General features: G+C 37.6%; 2 protein-coding genes and 4 non-coding genes across 9 annotated transcripts in view; 3 read left to right on the top strand and 3 right to left on the bottom strand.

The window, feature by feature from the left end:
• The window catches only part of ptk2aa (protein tyrosine kinase 2aa), a 58,977-nt gene extending 46,578 nt beyond the window's left edge, over positions 1–12,399 (top strand). For all 4 annotated transcript variants that reach the window (XM_028460593.1, XM_028460590.1, XM_028460591.1 and 1 more), the window contains 13 exons: positions 1,676–1,765; positions 1,833–2,037; positions 2,892–3,003; positions 3,089–3,163; positions 4,553–4,651; positions 4,722–4,826; positions 6,437–6,499; positions 6,974–7,013; positions 8,189–8,283; positions 9,147–9,302; positions 9,388–9,468; positions 11,011–11,096; positions 11,249–12,399. In XM_028460593.1, the coding sequence (XP_028316394.1) occupies positions 1,676–1,765; positions 1,833–2,037; positions 2,892–3,003; positions 3,089–3,163; positions 4,553–4,651; positions 4,722–4,826; positions 6,437–6,499; positions 6,974–7,013; positions 8,189–8,283; positions 9,147–9,302; positions 9,388–9,468; positions 11,011–11,096; positions 11,249–11,375 (1,334 nt within the window). In that variant the 3' untranslated portion in view covers positions 11,376–12,399. The remainder of the gene's footprint in view (positions 1–1,675; positions 1,766–1,832; positions 2,038–2,891; positions 3,004–3,088; positions 3,164–4,552; positions 4,652–4,721; positions 4,827–6,436; positions 6,500–6,973; positions 7,014–8,188; positions 8,284–9,146; positions 9,303–9,387; positions 9,469–11,010; positions 11,097–11,248) is intronic.
• Positions 12,400–14,360: 1,961 nt separating this feature from the next.
• On the bottom strand, positions 14,361–14,432 carry trnah-gug (transfer RNA histidin (anticodon GUG)). Its single transcript has one exon. It is a non-coding gene; the product is annotated as a tRNA-His (tRNA).
• Positions 14,433–14,789: 357 nt separating this feature from the next.
• On the bottom strand, positions 14,790–14,862 carry trnav-cac (transfer RNA valine (anticodon CAC)). Its single transcript has one exon. It is a non-coding gene; the product is annotated as a tRNA-Val (tRNA).
• A 731-nt stretch (positions 14,863–15,593) lies between these two features.
• On the bottom strand, positions 15,594–15,666 carry trnav-cac (transfer RNA valine (anticodon CAC)). Its single transcript has one exon. It is a non-coding gene; the product is annotated as a tRNA-Val (tRNA).
• A 496-nt stretch (positions 15,667–16,162) lies between these two features.
• On the top strand, positions 16,163–16,234 carry trnah-gug (transfer RNA histidin (anticodon GUG)). Its single transcript has one exon. It is a non-coding gene; the product is annotated as a tRNA-His (tRNA).
• A 254-nt stretch (positions 16,235–16,488) lies between these two features.
• On the top strand, positions 16,489–25,511 carry clptm1l (CLPTM1 like). The gene is made up of 18 exons (XM_028461115.1): positions 16,489–16,763; positions 18,213–18,428; positions 18,571–18,665; positions 19,646–19,835; positions 20,703–20,896; positions 20,976–21,054; positions 21,170–21,287; positions 22,150–22,244; positions 22,347–22,431; positions 22,650–22,753; positions 22,854–22,919; positions 22,994–23,044; positions 23,135–23,217; positions 23,283–23,317; positions 23,398–23,453; positions 23,542–23,586; positions 23,725–23,840; positions 24,743–25,511. Exons 2-18 carry the CDS (start codon positions 18,264–18,266, stop codon positions 24,825–24,827), a joined length of 1,662 nt encoding a protein of 553 aa, XP_028316916.1. The 5' UTR covers positions 16,489–16,763; positions 18,213–18,263; the 3' UTR covers positions 24,828–25,511.
• Positions 25,512–26,025: the final 514 nt, after the last annotated feature.

The following is a 26,025-nucleotide window of genomic DNA, read 5'->3' on the forward strand; positions in this document are numbered from 1 at the left end:
TTTATTTTTTTTTAGTTTGTTATTTTATTGAAGAAAACTTGAGTTGGTGCATTAGTTTTTTTTAAATTTTCAAACACAATTTTCTAGCTTATTACATTTTCTAAAATTCTTACAGCTGTATCAATATTGTCTTGTGATTGACAGATAGTCAATCAATCAATCAATCAATCTTTTATTTGTATAGCGCCAAATCATAACCAATGGTATCTCAAGACACTTTACAGTAGAGCAGTCTTAAGGACGTACTATTCGTTTTATGGATACACACATATGCATATATACGTATATACACATACATATGTATCCCACAACCAACATGAATTCATCATGGCGGCAAGGAAAACCTTCTGTTAAGCAGCAGGAACCTTGTGTGGATCCCATTCCTCTGATGAACAGCCATCCACGTTATGCTGTGTTGTAGTAACAATCATATTTTAACAATAGCAGATCTGACCATATTTCAGTCACAAATACATTACTTTAACAAAGCAATGTTATTCATAAAGGCAACCAGGTGAGGATAAATCAAAGAAAAAAGAAGAATAAATGGGGGAAAAATAAATCAAATAAAAACAATAAAAAAGAGTAAAAATAAAACAAGAACCAGATATGTGGGATTGACATGATTGGTTTGGAGTGAGTGCAATATGTGACTGGGTTGTTTTAGTGAACCTTCATTAACAAGTTTCTATAAAGAGGTTTAAAAAAGTAATACTGCATGATACACTTTTGTATGACTGTTTTTAGTGTTTTTATTTCACACAATGATTGTTGTGACCAAGTGCAAACTAAGAATCTGTATTTTGTCGGAGTACTTGTTTGTCCTGGTTCTACCCCTGCACTCCTGTGAACTGAGGTGACTGTAAATCAAAGGAGATTCCTATCAGCAGTCACTGGTTGTTGTTGGTTTTTTTCTTTTCTTCAGTGCTTTACTGCCATCTACTGGTTGCTCTTGAATGCTTTTTGTCATTTGAAGACAGTAGACCTATGCAGACCTTGTTGTAATCGGACCGTCCCACTTGGACAAGCAAGTGGATGCAGACATGCTAACAAGTGGCCAAAAAGTGGAAAAAAAGAGTGAAAAGTGACTAAAATGGACCAAAGGCAGTCAAGAGTGGCCAAAAAAATGGCAAATAAAGAGGAACCAGGTGGTATGTAATGGCAAAGGGTAGGTTCAATGGGCAAAATGTGGCAAACATTATTGAAAAAGGGCAAAAATTTGCAACAGAAAGACGCAAAATGTAGGGAAAAAGAAAACAAGTGGTATTTATTGGGCCAAAGTTAGCTTATTTGGATGAAAAGTGAGCCAACAATATGAAAGAAAGGACAAAAATTTGGTAAGTGTAAAAAAGAACTTGCAAAAATAGACAAAAAATAGGAAAAAAGGGATATTTATTGGCAAAAGAAAAAAGTGTCAAAACTTTTTGAAAAGGGGCAAAAATTGGCCAATGGAAAAAGGTAAAAAGTTTCCCACTTTTAAGTTTTTCTGGGGGAATAATAATTAAAATTAAGACATAGAGCCACGTGTTGAGCGTCACTGATTTAATAACAGCTTCTACGTGATGTCCACTGATAATGTAGTGGGCTGGTCTGGACAGAAAATGCCAATGTGGAATTTTTGTCCCAATCCATCCATGCAGATATAAACTGAATGAATTTTGTTTGTGTGTCTCAGCATCCAAAGGTAAACTTCCTATTAAATGGATGGCCCCGGAGTCCATTAACTTTAGAAGGTTCACATCTGCCAGCGACGTCTGGATGTTCGGTAAGTTGGAGGAACGTTGTAACGATTAAAAAGATATACATGTATTCACTCGTGTCTCTGTCTGCAGGCGTTTGTATGTGGGAGATCTTAATGTATGGCATTAAGCCCTTCCAGGGTGTGAAAAACAACGACGTGATTGGTCGGATAGAGAACGGCGAGCGACTGGCGATGCCTCCTCAGTGTCCGCCCACACTTTACAGCCTGATGACCAAGTGTTGGTCGTACGACCCGAGCAAGAGGCCACGGTTCACTGAACTGAAAACACAACTCAGGTAAAACATTAGAGTAACTTAAGACATCCCATAATAAATAAACAATAGTGGACATGGTGGCCCTAATTTATCAACCGTGCATGAAAACGGGCACGTTTGGCCGTACGACATTAGTGAAACATTCGTATCTGACCAATCCCAGCGTAGAAATGATCGGGTGTTGATAAATGCGGTGGCTGAATTCGATCATCAATAGCATGTTTCGCCCTCCTGTTTTGAAAGCCCCGCCCACTGAGGTCAAACAACAAAAGAAAGATTTACAAGATGAAAATTGGAATTTTTAGATCTGAGATAGAGCAAAACTAATGTTTGCTTTCTGAATGTGTGAAATTTAAACTCTGTAGAAGACAATCAGCTACGGAGCTGGTGACGTCTGCCCCCCTGTGTGCGCTGCGAGCAACTTCACGGCAGAGATCCTGGAAATGCTCACGGAAATGATTATATCAGCCTCAGTCCACACGCTTGAAGCGCTAACGATCACATCAAAAGAATTTAAAGATCGAAACCCTTAAAAAAAGCACATTTGTAAAAGTTGAAGGTACACTTTACATTTTAAAAGCATGAATGAGGTCCTATTTCGTGACTATTTCTAAAAATAATGTCACACACTTTGGGGTAAACAGCAGCGTTCCCACAGTCCAACACAGAGCACACATGGGTCAACCCATGCGCTCCTACTCTAGACGGTTTACTAGCGGGGTTTTGCTTTATTCCGTGGAAGGAAAACCAAAAAAAAAATCACACTTATCGTTAAGAGTTTTCAATGACTTCATTTATCAAGATTATTTGCAAACCAAACTATGAAACAATAGTGTATAATGTTCTGCTGAAGTTCTGCTGATGTTCTGCTCCAGCACCATTCTGGAGGAGGAGAAGCTTCAACAGGAAGAGAGACTTCGGATGGAGATGAGAAGACAAATCACAGTTTCCTGGGACTCTGGAGGCTCTGATGAAGCTCCGCCCAAAGTAAGAGTTAGCGCCTGTGGCTATGTGAGGCACTTTTTTAACGTCTGCTCATCAAAGTGAATAAACCGTTGCTTTGTGTTTCCAGCCCAGTCGACCAGGATACCCCAGTCCTCGTTCCAGTGAAGGATTCTTCTCAAGCCCCCAACACAACCACTTCCCGGTAAAAAAAAAAGTTTCCTCCTTTTGTATTTTTCCAATTTATTTAACACTCTACACTTGTATGGATGGATCAAGCTCTGAAGGTAATATGTTTGGTTAGTCATCACTAAAGCTGAGCTTAAGTGATTTATAGAATTACATATTTGTTGCATTGCTAATGGTGGAAAAACCTTTAAAAATACAAAAGATAAAGAGAAGAAGTATTATCTAACAGCCATTTTAATAAAAAACACATAAATTATACATTGTTTTCCTGGAAAAACTTTTGTATCTCATCGCCAAAAGATGACTCAGTCTGGAATAAGAGAGAGCACACACACATACTGTCACAAAGGCACTGTGTGCGTGTGTGTGCATGTGCGTGTGTGTGTGTGTGTGTGTCACTCAGAGTGAAATGTAAGAGTCCTGTAGCGTTAAGAGCCGATTTCTCTGTCACACACACACATAGTTCATATCGAAGATGAATATTACCAAAGGAAGTGTGTACAGTACATACATTTGCATTTGATTTACAGTATTTTTTGCTGAGTTTTAAAAATGAATAATGTCCTAAAATGTCATAAGAATCAGAATCATTTTAGTTTCAACTAGGGATGCACCGAAATGAAAATTTGTGGACGAAGCCGAATAAAATATACACGCTTGGCCAAATGTTGAATGTGGTTGTTAAGTTTTTCATTATTTTGTTTAGTAGTGCATGAATAGCCTAGAATACATTTTTAAAAATGTTTTTTTTAAAGAAAGTCAATGTTTATTGAATATTCTGACATTTTTTAAATATTCTAGTTGCCTTTGCTTTTCAAAAAAAGCACAACAAAGTTTTTAATTTTTATTAACCCTTCAAACAAAACAAAAAATGCATTCCAAAAACAACTAAAGTGCATTAAAGTTGATAAACCCACAACAAATGAATGATTGTCCTTTTGGCACACGTCTGCTTAACCACAGTAGATAGGCTAATAATGTAAAACCAAAGGCTCAAAAAAATCTCAATAAGTGTGTGATGTTACAAGCACACACAACATATCCTAGGCCAGAACAGATTTATCAATAACAGTACTTCAGCTTCAAAATAAAAAGAAGAAAACTATGACATCTGAGACATCTTAAAATTGTTTTATACCGACAAAAACATTAACAACTGTGCCTGTATGTGAAGTCCCAAATAAAATGCGTAAGAAATCTGTGCGTCGGGCACCGCGTCACTGCACATTGATTGATCACATCATTGTGTCACATGCTACTATTCGGCCTTGCTTTTAACTCATTCCACCGAAGGCCAAATGTGGCTTTTTTTGCAATATTTGGCCTTGTGCATCCCTAGTTTCAATCCCTTAACGTTTCCTGTTTTCATCTTCCTCTGCTTCCATGTGGTCGTGCTCCTGCATAGACGTCGGCCCTCGGCGGCGTGGGAAGCAGTTTCCCTCCTGCTGATTCCTGGGGTCCTCATCGTCCTGAACACACAGCACTGTGGAACCCCACTATGGAGGTACACACAACGAAACACACATTTGAAGCATGTTTTCTACTCACTGCTTGTGCATCTGTGACTGCTACAGGACGGCGGTGGTGCAGGTCAGGCTCTGATGGAGGAGAGGCTGATGATGCAGCAGCAGCAGATGGAGGATGACCAGCGGTGGCTGGAGCAGGAGGAAAGCTTCATGGTAAACAAACACACTCACCATTATTCTAGGTGAAGACGATACATGCATTTTAAATTTTTGTGAAAGCATTAAAACAGTGCACACTTTACATACATTGGTACTTTTTTTGTCGCTCACAATTAGGATTTTTATGCTACAAAACAAGGAACAAAATACAAAAGGTCATTTTAGTTTAGAAAACTCAAGAATTGGAAAAGATATACAGTATATATATGTATATAAAGTAAATAAATTATCCTCATCGTGTGTTTTTAAACCAGTTTTATGTGTTTTACTGTGCTGAATGTGTTTTATTGTGCTTAAAATGTTGTGGTTGTGGCTGTGTCAAAAAAAGAACAGACAATAAAGCCTATCTATTCTATTCTATTCCATTCTATTCTATTGTAATAAAAGGTCCCCCTGGGAGTTTTAAAAAACAATAATAGATAATACAAACCAATCATTTGTCCCAATAGGACATCCAACAATAAAGTATACATACAGAATTACAGAGCCATCCATCCTCTCTTTCTGTCTGTAAAGGGTTAACAACATATCTTATACATATCTTGTGATTTCCTTTTTACCAGCAGTTATCAAAATACTAAATAAGCGTTAATCAGCTCGCCTGACTAATGAGTCTAATTTACCTGAAAACAAAAGAGTGTGGGAAACTGCATGGGTAGATTAGTGTTAAATATACTTTCTAACACTTTCTGAGGCTCTGTCCAGATGGATAAAACCACTGGACATTCCAAAAATGATGCCAATGATTGGCAACCTGGTGTCCACAATGTACATGACGTATTTATTCCACCGTGCCGTGCCGTGAGTCATGTCAATCTTTGCTGTGGTGAATAAAAATTCAGTCATAATCCATCAACTGTCACAAATCCTCAACCCAGCTTCTACTGTATACTCAAGCAGAATAAAGAGATTGATACTACTTCAGTCTGGGTAATATCAATAAAGAAATGTTTGGAGACAAAAATGGCCACAAAAAAAGAGACAGGATATTAATAAACTGTGACTACCAAAGAGAAGAGTAAAAGTTAGGAAAAGGACCGAGGGAGGGAGAAAGGAAGTGGGATTGGCAGTGGAAGAGAGGGAGGACTTGAGTGTGGAGTCACCATCAGACAAAGAGTGATTGAAAGAGAGGGAGGGAGAAACAGAAAGGAGAGAGAGAGAGAGAGACTTTGGCTCTTTTCTTTGCAGGACTTTGTCTCGGTGTTACACTGGAACAACATTTTTCTCTGGAAACACTTTTCCTCCCTCCCTGCTTAACTTTTCCTCTCTCTACATTTACGTCTCACTTCTCACTTCACTACTTTTCTCTCTGCTTTACTTTGTTTCTCCCTCCGTGCATTAAAGCTTCTCTCTATCCTCTGTCACTTTTTCACCCTTTCTCCTCTTCCTTCTTTCAATGGCCTCCGCTCTTTACACTTTTATTTTCTCAGTCGCTTTTTTTCGCCCAGGATGCATCTGTTCAAGGCATGCTTCACTATCACGGTATAAAACCATGGCAAGATTGAAAAGATGGATGAAGAATGGCAACATTTGGCCTTTTTTTTCTTCTGCGTCCAGATTTATTTTGCATTATCAGTAATATTTCTGTGCTGCGTGTCCTGCAGAAGGCCGAGTCCAGAGACAGCAGAGGAAGCATGGACGGAGAGGACTTCACGCTGCAAGCACCGGTCAGTCAGTCCACGCTTTTCTTTTTATGTATAAAAGTAGTTCCAGTCTACAGGTATGGACAGATGTCATGTCTGCTCTAACACAGGGACTGCAGCTAAAGCCAGAGCAGAAAGTAAGTCAGTGAAAGCTCAGAGATTATAGACGTAGAGCGATTGCTTTCATTCTGACTGACGCAGAAAGTGAGGAAGTGCAGCTACTGAAGGGAAAGTATTTGTGTCTGTGAGCCGCTGCCTGCATACCAGGCACTTCACCACAGAGGGCTCATGGGATCTGAAAAGCCCGAGGCACGGCACATTTACAGCAAACGTAGGGTTACAATATCCTGAAGTAATTGTCTCCACACACAGCACTGTAGTAGAAAAACAACACTGAACTGGTTGGGTATAATGTAGGCTTTTCTTTTTTTATGATTGTGTTATTATTGTGAAATGATTAGTCTGAATAATGAGTTAATATTATTTGTTTCTGTACAGGGTGGCAGCCAACATATCTACCAGCCCATAGGTAAACCAGGTAAGTTATATCCTACTTTCACCAGCATTTATTAAGTTGTTTATTTGTTTGTCTTTTTGCAGGATTACGTCAAAAGTATAACGCAGATTTTTACAAACTTTTAATCAAAGGTAGACCTTGTGCCATTTAAGATTCCATTACATTTTGTAGGGGATCCAGATCATTATTACTAATTCTGGATCAGTTTGAATAATCAAAAAATCCGTATCTCTCATCATTGGAGATCATTTTTAAAAATTCATATTTGAGTTTGTAATTGACCGATCTTTATGAAATTTTACTCAGTTACTGTATGTCGAGTTGGTTCCTCAATTACCCGACTGAGTTTCATCTGGACCGGATCCAGATTACGAATTTCATCACAAATTTTTGAGAAAAGAGTGGAGCCCATACTGTATATTTGGACCTACTGTATCACTATTAATGAGGATATTAATTTCCTCTGAGCCTTTAAAGTGTGACTAATCACGGAACCATGATCAGCATCACCGATCCAGATAGTTGCCAATATCTGGCAAAGAGGGGATTTGGCGCTTGGTGGAGGTTTGTGTATATGGGAGAGATTTGTCTCAAAAATATTCACAATTAGATCCACAATTTTCACATGTAATTTTCAGATTTTCACATGTTTTTTTTTTCCAGATCCACAAATGCATCCAGGATTTTCACGTGTTTGTCAGATTCACAAGTGTATCCACAATTTACTCGTGTTTTGTAATTATAATTTGTGTGTGTGTATTTATCATGAATTAACGTGTCAAACTTCCATTGTGCTTGTGAATTATGTAAAGTGCATTTGTGGATCGGCCAGCGACAAACGCAATACAGTTTCGCTCAGATTCACGCACACAAAGTTCCCAATCCTGATATGTGGAATTCACAAGGACAATTGAAGATTAACACATGATAGTTCATGATAAATACACACACACAAATTATGAAACACGTGTAAATTGTGGATATACTATTTGTGGATCGGAAAAACACTTGTAGAAATCTAAAAAATACATGTGAAAATTGTGGATATATTTGTGAATATTTTTGAGACAAATCTCTGCCCATATATATACCTATTTTTATGCCTCATTGTAATGATAATTTTCTTTATTGGAGCACACCTTTCCTCAGTAAATTACTGTAGTAGGATTCTCTGTGATGAGATGATTTCTTTCCAGATCTCGTGGCTCCTCCAAAGAAACCTCCTCGACCGGGCGCCCCGGGTCACCTGGCCCCTCTGTGCACAGTGGACAGCTACAACGAGGGAGTGAAGGTAAAGTCCAGGAGTGACATGCGGCTGTTTCAGAAGTAATCTGCATGGGTTTGCCTGCACTGGGAATCTGTCTCTGTAGTTACACAGTTATAAATAATATGTCCAACTGCCTGTGTTTGGCTTCAACCTAACACTCTGTCCCTCTTCTCTCCCTTTTGCTGCTGCATTTGCCTCTTTCCAATCATCCATTCTCAAATTATCTCTCTTTTTTCCATCTCTGCATCCATACAATCTTTTATCCACGTGGATACAATCCACACCCACCAATTTATTACCTTTGACTCCCCCGTCCAACATCCACTTTCTATCATTCTCCCCATTAGCCATGGAGGGTAAGCTGATCTGTGTGTGTCTGTTTTTAGCATTAGCTAGCATTAGCTGCTATTGACTTGGATTGTTTTTCTTCACCAGTGTCAAAACAAAGAATAAGAATACATATTTATTTTTTCATTGGGTCTGAGTAAATCATCTTGAACCAATCTTAATGAACTGAGGAAGAAAAATAAAGTTCAAGTATCGCATTAGCGTACCCAAAACTAGTAGATGTGTAGTAAAGTAGTAGCCAATGTAATTAGCAATGAGCCAAAGTCTATAAAAGTAAGTTTGATGGACTAGAAATGGTAACAGACTGTGGAGGAATAGGTAGTTTTTTGCAGTGGTTCTAAAACTGTGGGGAGCACCCCTCACCCTGTTCTCCTTGTATCACACAGTTGATTAAACAAACTGGGACCCTAATGGCACAGTTTGAGAACCACTGACTCGTAGCATGTAGCAACAAATGCATGCGGCGAAAACTAACCAATGTTTTTTTTCCAAGAAACGTCCTGTTCTGTATTCATGAAGTGTCCACTATGTTGGTGCAGTTGCAGCCTCAGGAGATCAGCCCCCCACCCACGGCCAACTTGGACCGCTCCAATGATAAAGTGTATGAGAACGTGACAGGACTGGTTAAAGCAGTCATTGAGATGTCCAACAGGATCCAGCCTGCTGCACCAGAGGAATATGTCCCCATGGTGAAGGTGGGACGCTCACATCTGGAATCGGCTTCAACTGTCTGTTGGATTGTTATACAGCACGTGTGTGTGTGTGTGTGTGTGTGTGTAGGAGGTGGGTCTGGCTCTGAGGACTTTACTTGCCACAGTTGATGAGACGATTCCTGTGCTGCCAGTCAGCACACACAGAGAGGTGAAGCCCAGTCATTCTCACTCACACAGTCCCAACGGAAACACTTTGAAAGGCTGCCATGTTAACCTTGTTGATGGAGGCCTATGCGTAACTATAGTGTTGATGTGACACAGTATCATAAAACACACTTATGTGCCCCTTCAACTCACCTTCAATAAAATACAGACGGGGACAAGTTATTTTGCTTTCTGAGTGTCCTTCTCTCCCTGAGTTAGTCCAACCACTATAGGTGAAATGAAATAAGTTCATATTCATTTTCATACAAGTTAATGTGTTGTGTAGAACTCTAATGGTAACAATGATCTCTCCTGATTTTTTTTAATCTAAATCCACCAAAACAGAACATATTTTCAAATACAGCTTGACTGTAAAATAATGTTTTTGAACCGGGGACCTTTCGCAGTTTTGCTCTCGTCTTTACAACATTAGCCAGGCCATCACTGTGGGATGTTGAGCAAGTCCCTTAACACTAACTGCTGCACAGGGATGGTTTAAAAAGAAGAGAACACATTTCCTGTACGTAGCTTTACATTAGGGGTGTGCAAAAATATTGATACAACGATATATCACGATATTTCGTCTTGCGGTACGTTATCAATACACTGGCGCCGAATATTGATTTTTTTTTTTTTATTTTTCTCCTTTTTACAGAAGTTAAGTACTAAGCACAAGTTAAATGTTCTCAGGTTTTCAAGTGTACAAAGAACAAATTGATATTAGTATTAGCACTGAAATGTATGTGCAGTCTGCACATACGATACGCTACGCAATACAAAGGTATTGCGTAGCGTATCTTACGATTTGACAATTGATATATTGGTCAGAAATCAATCTACGATAATTTATGACATAACAAGAAAAAAGAAAGATTAAGTGAAAAAATACAATTTTTATTTTATATTTCTGAAAGACAATAAATTGAACAATTGTCCTATGAACAGTGACACTATTTTCGTGCAACATTTCTGTAAATAAGTGTCTCCAGTAGTGCTTTCTGTAAACAAAAAATAGGGTCTTTCTTACCAGTGACACCATTATAGTGCAATATTTTTACATTTTTGTGTGTTTTTGTTGACATTTTGTATATTTTTTTATAATTTTGTGTATTTTTCTGTCATGTCATAAGTCATTTTGTCACTATCTTACCAGTGACACCATTATAGTGCAATATTCCAGTAAACAATATATTGGTTCCTTCAACAAACAGTGACAACATTTCTGTGAAGACGTACCTGCACAGTTTAGTGGAAAAAAAAAAGATTATTTTTTAAATTGATACTTAGCACGAGCATATCGATAATCAATCGTGCGAAAAAAAATATTGCGATATATCGCCGTATCAAGATATTGTCACACTCCTAATCGTGAGGTACCTGGCGATACCCAGCCCTATCTCTACATATATGACAATAAAGTATATTCATTCATTTCAGTGAGAAAAATGTTTCAAAAATGCACTTTTGTGCCATTTACAGCCTGAACATTTTCAGTGGCCGGAATTTTGGGGCATCACTAATTATTTTTGGGTTTTTTTGCTGACAGATCGAAATGGCCCAGAAGCTCCTGAACTCCGATCTGGCCGAGTTAATAGCAAAGATGAAACTGGCCCAGCAGTACGTCATGACAAGGTGGGGAAAAAGTTAACAATCCTGTGGAATCCAGTGTCATTGTGTTGAAACTGATGCATTGTGTGTGTGTGTGTGTGTGTGTGTGTGTGTGTGTGTGTGTGTGTGTGTGTGTGTGTGTGTGTGTGTGTGTGTGTGTCTTTGCCCTGGAACAGTTTACAAAAGGACTACAAGAAGCAGATGCTAATGGCAGCTCACGCTCTTGCAGTGGACGCTAAGAACTTGCTGGATGTCATTGACCAATCCCGGCTTAAGATGATCAACCAGACACGCCCACATTAGCAAAGGATCCAATCATACCTAAGGTTTTTTTTAAGTCGGACTTTTCTGAGCAGGTTACTTGGAGACTCATGGATTTGTGGCTGGATTTTATGAAGAATCAAACAATAAAACAGACTGAAGTAATGACCTTCCTCCTCCTCTTCCTCTCACAGTTTCATCTATTTCAGAAAAAAATGCAGAGAGAGACTCGTCGCGTATCCACAGAGTTTTTCTTTAATCACCTTTTTTATTTTTTAAAGAAATGAAAAACGTTTTGGAGGCTCATTGGAGGACTGCTAAGTTTTTGTGCAGGATTCATCAACTGGAAGTGGGACGCCAACCCAAGCCTCTTCAGCCTCTTCTCTTTCAATCTTTACAGTCTTCCTTTTCAACCTTTGTATACGTTAAATGATGTTTTTCTCCACAGCTGCTCAGAAATATGTGAATATTCATCCCCTTTCCTCAGGCACTAAGAGGAGGCATGGAAAATGCATAATATACAAAACCAACAAAATGTCTTTTATAGATAAAGAATTGTATTATGAAAAAAAGCCACGGGCCACTTTTTACATAAAGTTAAATACAGTATATGAAGAAGCTTTTATTTCTAACTTGGTCATTTTCCTCAAAAATCTTAATTCCAACAACAATAAGTGCTTTTCTGTTTTGCAGTTGGCATTACTTGCATGTTGTTGTTTTTTAAAGAAGTGACTAAACTGAATGTAATTCTGGCTGCATGTCTATAAATAAGCACAACTGCAATAGCTTTCATATCCGGTTGCTGGCTGCTTTGTACACATGCTTTAGAATTTCAAATATTTAAATTCCTACCATGATGGATTTTTTTACCTTACTTTCTTGGAGGTAATTATGTATTTCCCTGTTTAACTCTGCTACCTTTCCTCCGTCTCTGTGAGTATTTCCTCAGGAAGGACACAGTCGCTAAACCTGGCAAATAAAACACTATTATTATTATTATTATTATTATTATTGTTATTATTATTATTATTATTGTTGTTATTATTATTAAAAAAATGCTTTACAAGTTGTTTGAGTTCTGTTTATTTCATCTGACAAGGTGAGTATACAGTTGATATTTTTCTATGGTCACCCACATTTTATTTATTTTTTTAGTCATTTTGTTTGTTTGGTTTCATTTTTGTGTGTTTTTGTTGACATTTTGTATATTTTTGTTGACATTTTGTATATTTTTACATTTTGTGTATTTTTCATGTTCATGTTATAAGTCATTTTGTGTGTTTTTGTTGTGTCGTTTTGTGTTTTCTGAGTCATTTCTCTGTTTTTGTTGCAGTTTTTTTGTTCTTTTCTGTATTTTATGTCATTTTGTATGTTTTTTGAGTCATTTTGTGCATTTACTTTTGGGGTCCACATAAAGGGCCACATGTGGGCTCTGGGCCACCTTAGTGCCAATGTTTGCTCTAAAAGAGAAAGGAAAGAAGAAAATTACCCTCAAAAATCAGAAAAAGGGGAAAAAAAAAAAAATTATTAAAGTCAATCAGAGATGAGATTACAGTGGCGGCTAGCCAATAGAGAGCACTCGGGCGCCACCCCCTAAGTGTTTTTGATTTTTTTTTTTTATAAATATTTTTTGAATAATTAATCGTTTTGACCATCATGTGTGTTTAAATTTGCAACAACATGTCATATACAAAAGAATAATTAGAATTTTGGGGTAAAATGGTTTCCTGCTGATGTCTGCTGACTCACTTGTGCGATAGAACAATCGCCCAGCCAGTGCGGCTGAGCAGCCAATCACCGACCAGAGATTCGACATAGCAACAGGAATATTCAATCAGCGTCGACATAGAATCTGATGCCGCTTGGGCGATGAAGATATCGCCCAAGCAAAAAGCCAAGCGTTCCTATAATGTGGGGAAACAAGTTACCTGTGGAGGGCAGCATCGAGCCTTTAATGCGACTAGTCTGCCGGAAGTTCAATTTTTTCTTGCCACACATAAAGCATGCATTAGCGGTTAAATTAATCTGTTCCCACACAATTAAAATCTCTTATTTTCTTCCAGAATAGTGTTTTTTTGGCTTAGTTATCTTATCTTATCTTATCTTAGTTATCTTACCAGTCATTGCACAACACATTTATTTTAGGTTAACAAATTGTTATATCTTGATTTTATTTGTCATTAATCATTAATAGCCTCTGTAAAAAATAGTTTCAATAGTTTTTTTTTTTTAAAGCTATAGGGAGCCATTGCAAAAGAGTCAAAGGGCCACATTAGGCCCCAGAGCCGTATGTTGCAGACCCCTGCCCTGGGAGAACCACAGCTGAACATCTGGCCTAGCATCATCGTCCATCAGTTCTGGTCCCTCCATGCTGATTCTGATGAGCGTGTACACGCTATTGCTGCGCTCGGCATGTTCTTCCTTTTTCCTGCTGCCCTCAATGTGTGCGCGCACTCAGCGAAGGGCTCGTTATGCCTGGCTCCGTTTGCGGACCGCGCGCTCTCCAAAGGAGCACATTGGCGTTTATACTCGGCTTTTTCACCGTTGCATTACCCGCAGCCAAGATGCGTGAGCGGGCACCGTCTCCTCGCCCGCAGCACTGCGGTAAAGCCAGCCTGATATGATACCGATATTGCAGCCTTACGTATCGGCCGCAACCGATATTGATCCAATATCAGTATGAATCATACTTTTTTCTTTAATAAAAAATAAATACATTCTTATTTTGTAGTGTGGAATGTTAGAAGAGTCTTGATCAAGTGATGTCACTCAAACAGAGAACAATAGTCAGCAACAGTAGGTATGAGAAAAACTGACCCATTTCTTATTAACCAATTGGTTACATAAATGTTAACCTTCAACATAATATCTATGGTATTCTACAATTGACTAAAATGAAGAATAAATTAAAAATATTGGTAAAGTCAGGCTTCACTGATCACTGCAAAATGACTCAAGATTTCCAAAGTAACACTAATAGTGCAAACTCTATGTTTATCTGAATAATAACTGCCAACACCTAAAATGTGCCGTGACCCGGATTCGAACCGGGGTTGCTGCGGCCACAACGCAGAGTACTAACCTCTATACGATCACGGCTATGAGGATGTCACCGTCTGATAGCACTAACATGACAACAATTGGCATCAGATAGTGAAATTAGTTTAAATTATGTGATAAAAAACAAATCAAATACATTAGATTTGTTCAATATTATCCACAGATAAACACCATCAGTGCAAAATAAGAATACTAGTTGAAAAAAGTGTCATATTTGTTATCAGATATGTTCTTTCAAACAACAAAATATATCAGATTTTCAAATATTTTTGGAAAAACTAAGACAGATGTTGATCAGAAATGTGCTGTGACTGGTTGCACGACGTGTCTTTCTGTCCTGATGTTAGTCCAACAACTATATTAAAAAAAGACAAAAAACAAAAAAAATAATAATGATGTTTCCGCCCGGTTTCGAACCGGGGACCTTTCGCGTGTGAGGCGAACGTGATAACCACTACACTACGGAAACTGGGTGTCCTTCATGATGTGTCGGCAGAGCGGGAGAAACGTCATTCCCACATAAGTCCCGTTGCATTCATCTCTTATATATATATATATCTTCATTTATTTTTATTGTTGTCATAATAGCAAAAGCAACCCTGCAGGGGGCGACACTTCACCATGTTAGTCGACAAAGGCCATGGGAAAGCACTTTACACATTACAATGAGTGGCCTAATGTAAGAACTTACCGTTTGCTTGACTGTATGTTGTAATAAATCATCAATTAAACCGAGCGCGCGGCGGCCGTGTACAGTTGATATTAACTCTCTTAACTTTTCCCATTCATTCTCAATGGCAAGTCCTTACAGTACGGATGCAGTACATTTTTTGGCCACCCGCTGTTTCGCTCCTGCCGAAAAGCACGAACATGACAACAGTTAGCATCAGACAGTGAAATTAGTTTTAATTATGTGATAAAAGACAAATTAAATACATTAGATTTGTTCAATATTATCCACAAATAAACATCATCAGTTCAAAATTAAAAATACTCATTGAAAAAAGTGCCATATTTATTATCAGATATGTTCTTTCAAACAACAAAATATCAGATTTTCAATATTCTTGGAAAAACCAAGACAGATGTTGATGAGAAATGTGCTGTGACTGGTTGCACGACGTGTCTTTCTGTCCTGGTGTTAATCCAACAACTATATTAAAAAAAGACAAAAAACAAAAAAAAAAAAAATAACAGTTATGTTTCCGCCCGGTTTCGAACCGGGGACCTTTCGCGTGTGAGGCGAACGTGATAACCACTACACTACGGAAACTAGATAGCGTCAGGAACGCATAATAGGGAAATAAACCCCAGGAGGCGACACGCTCCATGTTAGTTGACAAAGACCATGGGAAAGCACTTTATACATTATAATGAGTGGCCTAATGTAAGAACTTACTGTTTGTTTGACTATATGTTGTAATAAATCATAGTACTGTTTTTTTTTTTGTCATTACAACAAAAAGTACTTTAAAGACCCAAACATATTGATATTGGTCACGACCAATGAAGACCGTCACAAAAACTACAATTTGAGTGAGTTGTTGTTGTTTTTTAAATATTATGATATTCATTAGGTATCTTTTTCAGCTTGTAGCCCGTAGTGATGAACATATTTCACTATATAAATGAAAAGGATCATATTGATTTCAGACACAGTTAAGTCCTATTAGACCGTTTCTATAATTACAGAATTGCGCAACTTCTAGTTGTAATGTAAATTAGTAAGCCAACTGAAAAAGGTGAATTTGTAAATTAACTGTTTGTCAGCCGTGATCGTATAGAGGTTAGTACTCTGCGTTGTGGCCGCAGCAACCCCGGTTCGAGTCCGGGTCACGGCACAATTTATTTTATTTTTACCCCGTATTTTTGTAAGACAACATAACATCTCGCGTACTTTTCTTCCTCAAACTAAAAGGAGAGGCTAAAAACACAAATTATAAATCTTGTAATTTTTCTTTCTTTACAAATCAACAATTTGAGCTGTGATGTTCAATGAAGTGTAAAATAAACACGTTTCCACGTCATTGTTGACCTCCCCAGTCGTGTTGTTCTCGTGGTTATCTGTGACAACGTAAAGTCTCGCGATACTTCCTCTAAATCTCACCCTACAAGACAACCAGGAAGCTAACAGCGGAAGTCGGGTCCAGTGCACGTTTTCGGTGCAGCGTTTGTCAAACTTTGGCTCGGTTTGTCTTCGATCATGAGGAGAAGTGAATGAGAAAATGCATTCGCTTGTCTACGGTGGACACAGTGGTCCAGTTTAAGCCCGAAATGTCGCCGTTGTTTGCCGCCTGTCAGAGGAAGTGAAGCGATCTGTTGGCAGCCAATGATCCAGCTGTCTGCAGCCGCCTGTCACCATAAACACAGGTTTGTTTAATCTCTAAATTTGACTGACATTGTCCGCCATGAACGGTGAGATTAATACACGTATGACTGCCTAAATAAGAACATTTTATGGCTTGTGAAGGATTGATAACTTCCCAATGGTGGCTAGTCGTTCTTTCCTGAAGAAACCAGCTGGGAAAAGCTCACACGCCTCTGCTTTAAAAAAAAAAAAAAAAAAAAATTATCTCCAAATAATTGTTGTATTTTTATGCAATAAATAAATAGGAGTTTTTTGGGTCCCATTCTTAAAGTCAGCAAAAAATGATGGTCCATTGATACATGAATCTGTTATAAACGCATTTATTTAATGATCTGACTAATATCCACTGTTTTCAATGAAGTTTATTATTATTATTTGCGCCATAGTATACTATATAGTCATCTTATAAATCTAAATCCTTGTTTTATTCAGAAATAAAATGGGTTAAAAGTGACCAAAAATGGTGGAAAAGGTGGTGAAATGGTATTTTAAAAACCAGAGAAATTGGTTCAAATTTCCAAATTAGAGTGGCCGAAAAAAAAAGTGGTAGAAAGGGTTAATAGTGTCAGTATTGAACAATTAGTTCAAACTGGCAAATAATGGGCATGACAAATCATGAATGTGGTTAAATTGGCAAAAAAAAAAAATAAGCATGAAACTAGAGCTGTCCCAATCCGATATTGATATCAGATATCGGTCCGATATCAGCCAGAAAACAAATATCGGATTTAATCGGACTGCATCTAAAATCACCGATATAAGCTCTCCGATAAAATGTTTCGCTGCAGCACTTTAATCCATAGGTGACTGTGGTTCACACTCCAACAGAGTAACCTACTGTTGCTGACTATGCAAAACAAGTAATAAAAGTATGTATGATTCGTGCTGATATCGGATCAATATTGGTATCGGCCAATGCGCAAGGTTGCAATATCGGTAAAGTATCGGAAGTGAAATCGCTCCATGAAATATGGTGGAAAGAGGTTAAAAGTTATAATGATTGAGCAAAATATGTGACATTATGTATAAGATCCAAAAAAATCTTGAAAGTGGAAAAAAAAATGTGCAGAAAAGGCATTGAAATTTGATGGAGAAGTGGCAGAAATTGGAGTAATGTGGCAAAAATGGTTTAAAAGGAGCAAAAATGTTGCAAGTTTGAAAAAAAAAAAAAATGGTAAAAATGGGCTCAAATTGTTCAAAAAATATTCGTAGTTTCTTAAAGGCAATCAGAAAAGTTTCCAGCTTATTCCTGAAATTTGGGGCGGGGTTTATTCAGGATACTCATATTCCATAAAAAGGGGACAAGAAAAATATCTTGCAAAAACATGTTTATATAATGAAATATATATTGTTTTAATGTGGTACAGAAATGGCAGTCATACTCATTCCCAATACTGCTCTTAACATCTTTCACCAACTGTGTTTTGTGGGTGTTTTATTTTTTTTTGCAGACATATGGCCTCACTACACAGCTGCATGAGGGAGAGTCACTACCGAGCGTCATGTTTCTGAAAACCTCCTTCACCACCGTGATCGTTGGGGTGTTTGTGGTCTACGTGCTCCATACATGTTGGGTAATGTATGGGATCGTTTACACCAAGCCTTGTGACCATCCCAAAGGTGTCAACTGCATCACCCCCTTCCTCGCAGGGAACCCAAAACTACAGGTCAGTGATGTGCATCAATGGACCGTTTTACTGCTTGTTGTAATTGTTTCATATTAGATATTGTTTAAATGACTGATTTTGCTTGGGAGGACCACTTTATTATAATATTGTAATATTTACCTTTTATCTTTCATTATTAAAGTTGAGTGTTTACACTGCACTGCGCGCAAATGCAGATGGAGGACACACACTCATCCACAAAGAGGAGGAATTTAATGTCAGCAGCAAGTTTGAGAGGTTTGTTTCACAATCTCTTCATACAGTGTTTTTCAACCTTGGCGTCGGGACCCCATATGGCATCACTGAGAGAAAAAAATTATTACTGATGATTAGAAATACATTTTAAAATTATTTCAATTAAAATGTTTTCAAATTAAAACCACACACCGTCTTAAACAACTCTATTCTATACTTTACCTTTGTAAATTATAAATCTAGTTAATAATAAATCTGTGTTGCCACAACTAATCCTGGCTACTTTGTATTTGGTCAAAAAGTGGCATCATCGAGCAAGGTTTGCATGAATAATATGATAAAAATAGAAATACTGTGAAATCTTATATAGGACTATATTATAACTAAAATAGGGCTTATAATACATTTGATTTGATTTAGAGTAATCAAAAAAAAAAAATCAGAATGGCTGTCATGGCCAGACAGTCGCACAACATGAAATTTTGACACTTTCAGTAACAGAATAAATTACAGAAGTAATGTAATAAGTAACAAAAAAATTAAAAAAATGTGAGCCCATGTATACTAAGTACTACATATTTGGTATTATTTTATGCATTTAAACCTTTTATAACCAAAAGTGCAAATTAGAGTGGCCAACAACGGACAGAAAAAGTGGTCAAAACTGTTTAAAGCGTCAATATTGGCTTAAAAGTGGCAGAAAAAAGTAGAAACAATTAGTTTAAACTGGCAAATAATGGCAATGACAAATCATGAATGTGGTTAAATTAGCAAAAATAAGCATGAAATATGGTGAAAAGAGGTTAAAAGTGACACTAATGGGTCAACATATGTTACATTAGGTGGGAAAAGTGATAGAAAGGGTTCAAGTGCTGAAAAGGTCTTGAATTGAAATGTGATGAAGTGGCAGAAATAAGAGTAATGTAGCAAAAATGCATTAAAAGGAGCTAAATGGGGGAAAATGTTTGTAGTAGTTTATATGCGTAATCAATCAATGGATGTACCCTCCCTGTTTTTACCAGGATCGTCAACGTCTCCCTCCCTAAGAAAACCCGTAACAATGGGACGCTGTTTGCATTGATCTTTGTCCACCAAGCCGGCGTCAACCCATGGCAGGATCCACGGCACGTCCACTTCGTGTCTCAGCTCACCACCTACATGGTCCCCAAACCCCCTGAGATCTCTCTGATATCAGGAAACGACCAAACACAGGTACGGAGAGTTCAGAAACAAACTAATTACTGATTTAGAAATATACTCAAAACAGTACTTGTAAGTACCCATAAAAGCAACTCAATTACAGTAACGTGAGTACTTGTAATCCATTACTTTTAACATCTGTACTTGGTTTAGTGCATGTTTATCTCAGTCACAGCAGCAGAAACGATACATCCACAGCTGCTCCTTTGTTTATTAAAGCCTACTAACCAAATATGACAGCTGACTGGCTTTTCCCTGTCATTTTATCACAGGGTCATTAACCCATTAGATCCAGACTAGATGTATATTAACAACTCAAATAAATGAGATTTGTTCTTGAACCAGCCTGCTGGTTTGGTAGTACATGTACGTAAACAACATTTTGCTTTAAAAAATAGTCCCAGTTCAAACCACCTCTCGCCTCATTCTTTGCTATGTTAACAAAGCACATCCCCCAGAATGCTTTGCGTCATAACTTAGCTCCAAGCACTAAACGTTAAAGCAGTTGTCTCTAAGCAAATATAAATATTTGTTTTTGCACTTTGTACTACTTTTTTAATAATGATTGTGCGCAATAAAGGAGAAAATGTGGTAAAAATCAAATCTGTTTGAGAAAAAAAACTACGTATAGTTGCATTCAACTCTATGACTTGATCAATATAATTGTTATGAGGCAAAATCACATATTTTAACTATAGTTTTCAGGTATTTGAGTTTTTTTTACACCTTGTTTCTCTACTTTACCTCAGAAGTTTCCTTTAAAAACTGCTCAAAATAACCTGTATCCCAATCTAAGCCGTCAGTCACTATAAAACTTCTTTTTACAGAGTCGATTGTGCCAGAAATAAATAAGTTGACACAGCTTGGTTTGGTTCACAGGATCAGAAAGAAGAAAGCCAGGAGAAGACACGACCCACATCAGGGAGTGAAGCAAGAGGCGGAGCTTCTTCTTCTTCTTCTTCTGATCATCCAGTTTCCCACTGGCGTTCCCGCCTCACGCTAAACATAGTCAGTGACCACTTCCTGTTTGACAGGGAACACCTGCCGAGTGACGTCCACAGATACCTCAGAGTGTAAGAGAACACACACACACACACACACACACACACACACAAGATGAAAGATGAGATCCTATTTGTTTGCACGTTACAGATTTCAGAACGGGAAGAGGATGGTGTATCTACCTCTACTTTTTGTAGATCAGCTCAGCAATCGGGTCAAGGACCTCGTGGTAAATGTCTTATCTTTGTTTATTCTTGACATAATATCTGAGGCTGTCCCTGTGGAGCACTTTTAAATGTTTATTTGTGTAATTATAAAGTTCCAAATGTGTGTTTGTTTTAAAGGAGATCAACAGCACCTCCATCGAGCTCCCTCTGACCATCTCCTACGACTCCATCTCTCTGGGGAGGCTGAGGTTCTGGATCCATATGCAGGATGCGGTTTCATCTCTGCAGCAGTTCGGTGAGTCACTTTTTGCCCCATGTGTTTGTGGAAAGACGCACGTACACGATGCACTTACAGTTATAGAAGGGTACTGAATTCAGTACTTTTTTTAGGTATTGACTGAATTCCTTCGTTACTACCTGGTACCAATTCATGTAAAATCAAACGGTGCCATGTTTTGGGACCTAAATGCATCCTTGTGACTGCGAGGGAGTGGAAGAATAGGCAATTTCCGTGCAGTACCCCAACACAACATTGCATTGTATTAAAGAGAAATTATAAAGGAGCGCCTCACTCTGATTTTTTTAATCCAACCCTCCCTTCACCTCGCAGCTGCACGGGCCGTATAAACAGAACAGGCTCCTCCCACACACGGTTTTTAGCATAAACAGGATTAGAACTAACTAAGCTCTGGCACTAGCAATAGCACCAACCAAAAACTTGCTTCTTTTGTCCAAAAAGGGGTAACCGAGTGACGCGTCTCACCGTTTTCACCTATGTGCACAAATGCAAGTGAAATATTTGCAATATAGAGCCCTGTCACATAGAGCTGCTTATTTGTCCATTATTAAAAAAAAAAAAAAAAAAACACACACACACTGCATAGTTGTAACTAAGGGTTTTCATGACGAAAAAATTTGTGTACAATACAAATAGTTGGATGTTGGTTTGATTGGTTGGTTGGTTTAATATTATCATTATGAGAAATAAATACAGTAAATTGGAACATTTTGACAGTTTATTATGTACCATTTAATACCAAACAAAAGTACCAAAAATTGGTACCGTTGAGTACCAATGCACAGTATTGAGTATCGGTTCAAATGTGAAAGGTACCCATCCCTACTTACGTACATGTGCTTTGCTCGATGTTGCACAGGTTTCACAGAGAAGGATGCAGATGAGATCAAAGGGATCTTTGTAGATACCAATCTGTATTTCTTGGCCCTGACCTTCTTTGTCGCTGCCTTTCATGTAAGTCTGGCTGTAGAAAATAACAACAACAACAACATTGTGAGTTAGAATCCTTTTTATTTCCTTGTTCAAATCACCCGTCATGTCTCCCACTTTGCATAGCTCCTGTTTGACTTCCTGGCCTTTAAAAATGACATCAGCTTCTGGAAACAGAAGAAGAGCATGGTGGGAATGTCGAGCAAAGCAGGTGAGAAGAATCATTATTTTGAAAACGCACAAATATCTTGTGAAAGTGGGAGTTGTTTTTTTTTTTTTCTTCCTCGTGCACTGACATGGTCTCAGTGCGAGGCTAAAGTTCATTAATGCAAAAAAGCAGTGCGTGCAAATTTGTTTAAGAGTTGTTTAAACAAAGATATTGATCCAGGTTTGAACTTGATACTAACTTTCATCCACTTTCCTTTTCAGTTCTGTGGCGATGCTTCAGTACAATTGTTATTTTCCTTTATTTGTTTGATGAGCAAACCAGTCTGCTTGTCCTTATTCCTGCTGGCATTGGCTCTATAATTGAAGTAAGCATACTGTACATATTCAAAAATACTAATATAACTATATTTAATTTGATTGCACAAACTAATGAGAAAACTTTGGCTTATTATTTTTCATTTTCAGGTGTGGAAGGTGAAAAAAGCCTTGAAGATTCAGGTTTTCTGGAAAGGAGGCAAACCCACATTCCTGGTGGGTGTAATGCATGGAAATGTTTTCAATCTGCGTGATGATGACGATGTTAACGTTTCATTTCTGTGACACAGTTTGGAAAACTGGACGAGTCTGAGAGAAGAACAGGAGAATATGATACTCTGGTCAGGCCAATAGGAGTGCTTTATGCCATCGCTAACTGATTAAATGGAAACTCCTTCATTAATAATTAACATTTCCTTTTTATTCTGTAGGCCATGAAGTATCTTTCATATCTCCTTTATCCTCTGTGTGTTGGCGGGGCCGTGTACGCACTCATATACTTACGATATAAGAGGTGAGAGACTTTTTGAAAAGGATGATTATTTATTTGTTTAAATGACACTTTTTTGTTGTTTTCAGTTGGTACTCATGGGTGATCAACAGTTTGGTGAACGGTGAGCCGTTATTATTTATACTCAAACAAGGCAGCCACATAGGGAAAATCGCTAAAGTCTATTCGTCTTCATTCCTACAGGTGTTTATGCCTTTGGTTTCCTGTTCATGCTGCCTCAGTTATTTGTAAACTATAAGGTAAGATTTACCCTTGCAGGAAAGAAAACCAAAAAAAAAGCAGTGTACATTGATTTAAATGTGTGAACTGTTTGTTTTTAATGTGTAGCTGAAGTCAGTGGCACACCTGCCCTGGAAAGCCTTTATGTATAAGGTGAGATCACTGCTCGTGCACTCTCAGACTAACTTGCTTTGACTTGTTCACTTTGATCTACTGTAAATGTAAGAATATTTTACAGTTTGATCATTTGAATGAATTGAAATGTGTTTATTTGTTTCCCGCCCACCCCAGGCTTTCAACACATTCATCGATGACGTCTTTGCTTTCATCATCACGATGCCAACGTCACACAGACTGGCCTGTTTTAGAGACGATGTGGTCTTTCTGATTTACCTCTACCAGAGATGGTACACACACACACACACACTTATGTTCATCTGCATTACTGACTAATGGGGAGATCTTGCGATATTTAAACATCACGTCAAGTTTTTTTGCACTTTAAAAAGGAATTTTTTTTTTCTTTATTGTTTTTATTATTTTATATTCAAAAACTTATCCAGAGTTCAAAGCAAAATACATTTTTATTTGTTAAATATGATAAATAATCAATTTAATTTTTTTCCTTTTCAAAATATCGTATCTTATTAATTCAGCGTAACCAATCTTGAGTAGCGCATGCATAGGCATCTGGCCGCCCAGGGGCCACATGTTTGGTGTAGCCCCCCCAAACAAATTCCCCAAAATTGTATTTCAAGAGGTTGGAACTTGAAGGGATATAAAGCCCGACATAATACACAAAGTAACTGACAAAACGACAGCAAAATACACAAAACCACACAAAACATTTGAAACATACACAAAATGTCAACAAAGACAGACACAACAACCAACACATATTAGCTCCAAAAGACAAACAAAATGTCAACAAATCTGCAAAAAATGACAGGAAAATGCAGAAAACAACAAACAAAAATCCAGACGGTGACAATGAAAATGACATAAAAATACACATAATTACAACAAGAACACAACAAATAACAAAAACACACATGCCTAAAAACTGACAACAACAAAACCACAAAGAAAAGTTAAAACTCTGTTGTTTCCTGTGCTAATGCTCAGATTGGTCGTTATTCTAATGCTAGCGTGAATGTTGATAATGTGGCCCTTGGAACAGAAACAATTACATTTTTGGTGCCCATCCCTGGTGTAGCGTATCGTATCCTGTACTCGGTGTATCATCCCAACCCTACTGACTAAATAATTAAGGTATTAATGCTAATTTAAATCTCTCTTTGTCCTGCAGGCTCTACCCAGTGGATAAAAGCAGAGTGAATGAATACGGAGTTTCTTATGATGAAGAGCCCAAAGAAAAGTCCAAAAAGGACTAGAAGAGAACAAAGCGCTGCCAGTCTTTGTGATTCACTGTGAGATTTTGTTCCCTCTCTGAAGTGATCCTAAGAACATTTGCTAAGATTGTTGGCGTTTTTGGCCAACACGGCGTAAACGGGTGGAATCAGTGCCCACAGTTGGAAGCAATGTTCAATTAAACTATTGACATTTGGTGAAACAATAATCTCATTCATCTAAACACTGAATATCTTTACAGAGAGCTCTTAACACAGGATTGAAATGAATGAAGGTTCAACTGTCATAGTTTAAATGTTCATTCAACACTTTAATTAATTGAGTAATACATTATGTTGTACATTAGAGGATCATGTTGCCCCATAATTAAACTGGCCCTTGATGCCCTTTTTTTCCTCATGTTTTCAGGGTCCAACATTGTTTGTTTGCATTGCTTTGTTTAAATCATTCAAACAAGGAAGGAATTCACAGGCAACTACACAACCAACTTTCTTCATTTAATGTGATAATGTCATTTTAGCTTGAAGTATTTTTTTACCTGTCGGGGCCAAGAAGATATAATGGTGCCAAATGGGAGAATGGTTCTTTATTTGTGGGGTCTGTATGTTACTCTAAATACTGTACCCATAACACTTAAAAAGAAGTATTGCTACATCTGGATTTATGCCTTTCAAATTTGGACTACTATGCTATGATGTTTTGTTTTTTTTTTTTTATTATTATTATTATTAATTTTGAATTGTCTATTGAGAATAAGTGAAAATGTTATGGTTCTAAATATTTTTTTTCCTGAACAGAATTGCCAGTTTGGCCTTGACAATTTTTTTGTTTTTGTTTGTTTCTTTTTTGTTTTTTTGCTTAATGTAATGTTTGTGTTTCTGATGGAAATAAATTAAATGTGACTCAACTTGTTGACTCAACGTTTTACTCATTTGACACCAAAAACACCAAAGTGTATAGTGTAACTGTGCATTTTAAATACAGTGGTTACGAAAAGTATTCAGACCCCTTTAAATTTTTCGCTCTTTGATTCATTGTGGACATTTGTTAAAATTAAGAAAGTTCATTTTATTTCTCCCATCTTGACAAAGAAACAAATGTAGAATTTTTTGCAAATTGATTAAACAAGAGAAACAGAAATATCACATGGTCATACTGTAAATATTCAGACCCTTTGCTGTAACGCTCATATCACATGCTGTCCATTTCTTCTGATCCTCC

This window comes from Gouania willdenowi, chromosome 11, assembly GCF_900634775.1.
Source record: "Gouania willdenowi chromosome 11, fGouWil2.1, whole genome shotgun sequence".
NCBI classification, from domain to species: Eukaryota; Metazoa; Chordata; class Actinopteri; order Blenniiformes; family Gobiesocidae; genus Gouania; species Gouania willdenowi.

Bases quoted from the DNA above. Each gene is read 5' to 3' on its own strand.
- clptm1l (XM_028461115.1), top strand. From the start codon at position 18,264: ATGTTTCTGAAAACCTCCTTCACCACCGTGATCGTTGGGGTGTTTGTG. The intron at 21,288-22,149 runs GTGAGTCACTTT...GATGTTGCACAG, and splicing joins TTCATCTCTGCAGCAGTTCG to GTTTCACAGAGAAGGATGCA. The intron at 22,432-22,649 runs GTGAGAAGAATC...TTTCCTTTTCAG, and splicing joins GGGAATGTCGAGCAAAGCAG to TTCTGTGGCGATGCTTCAGT.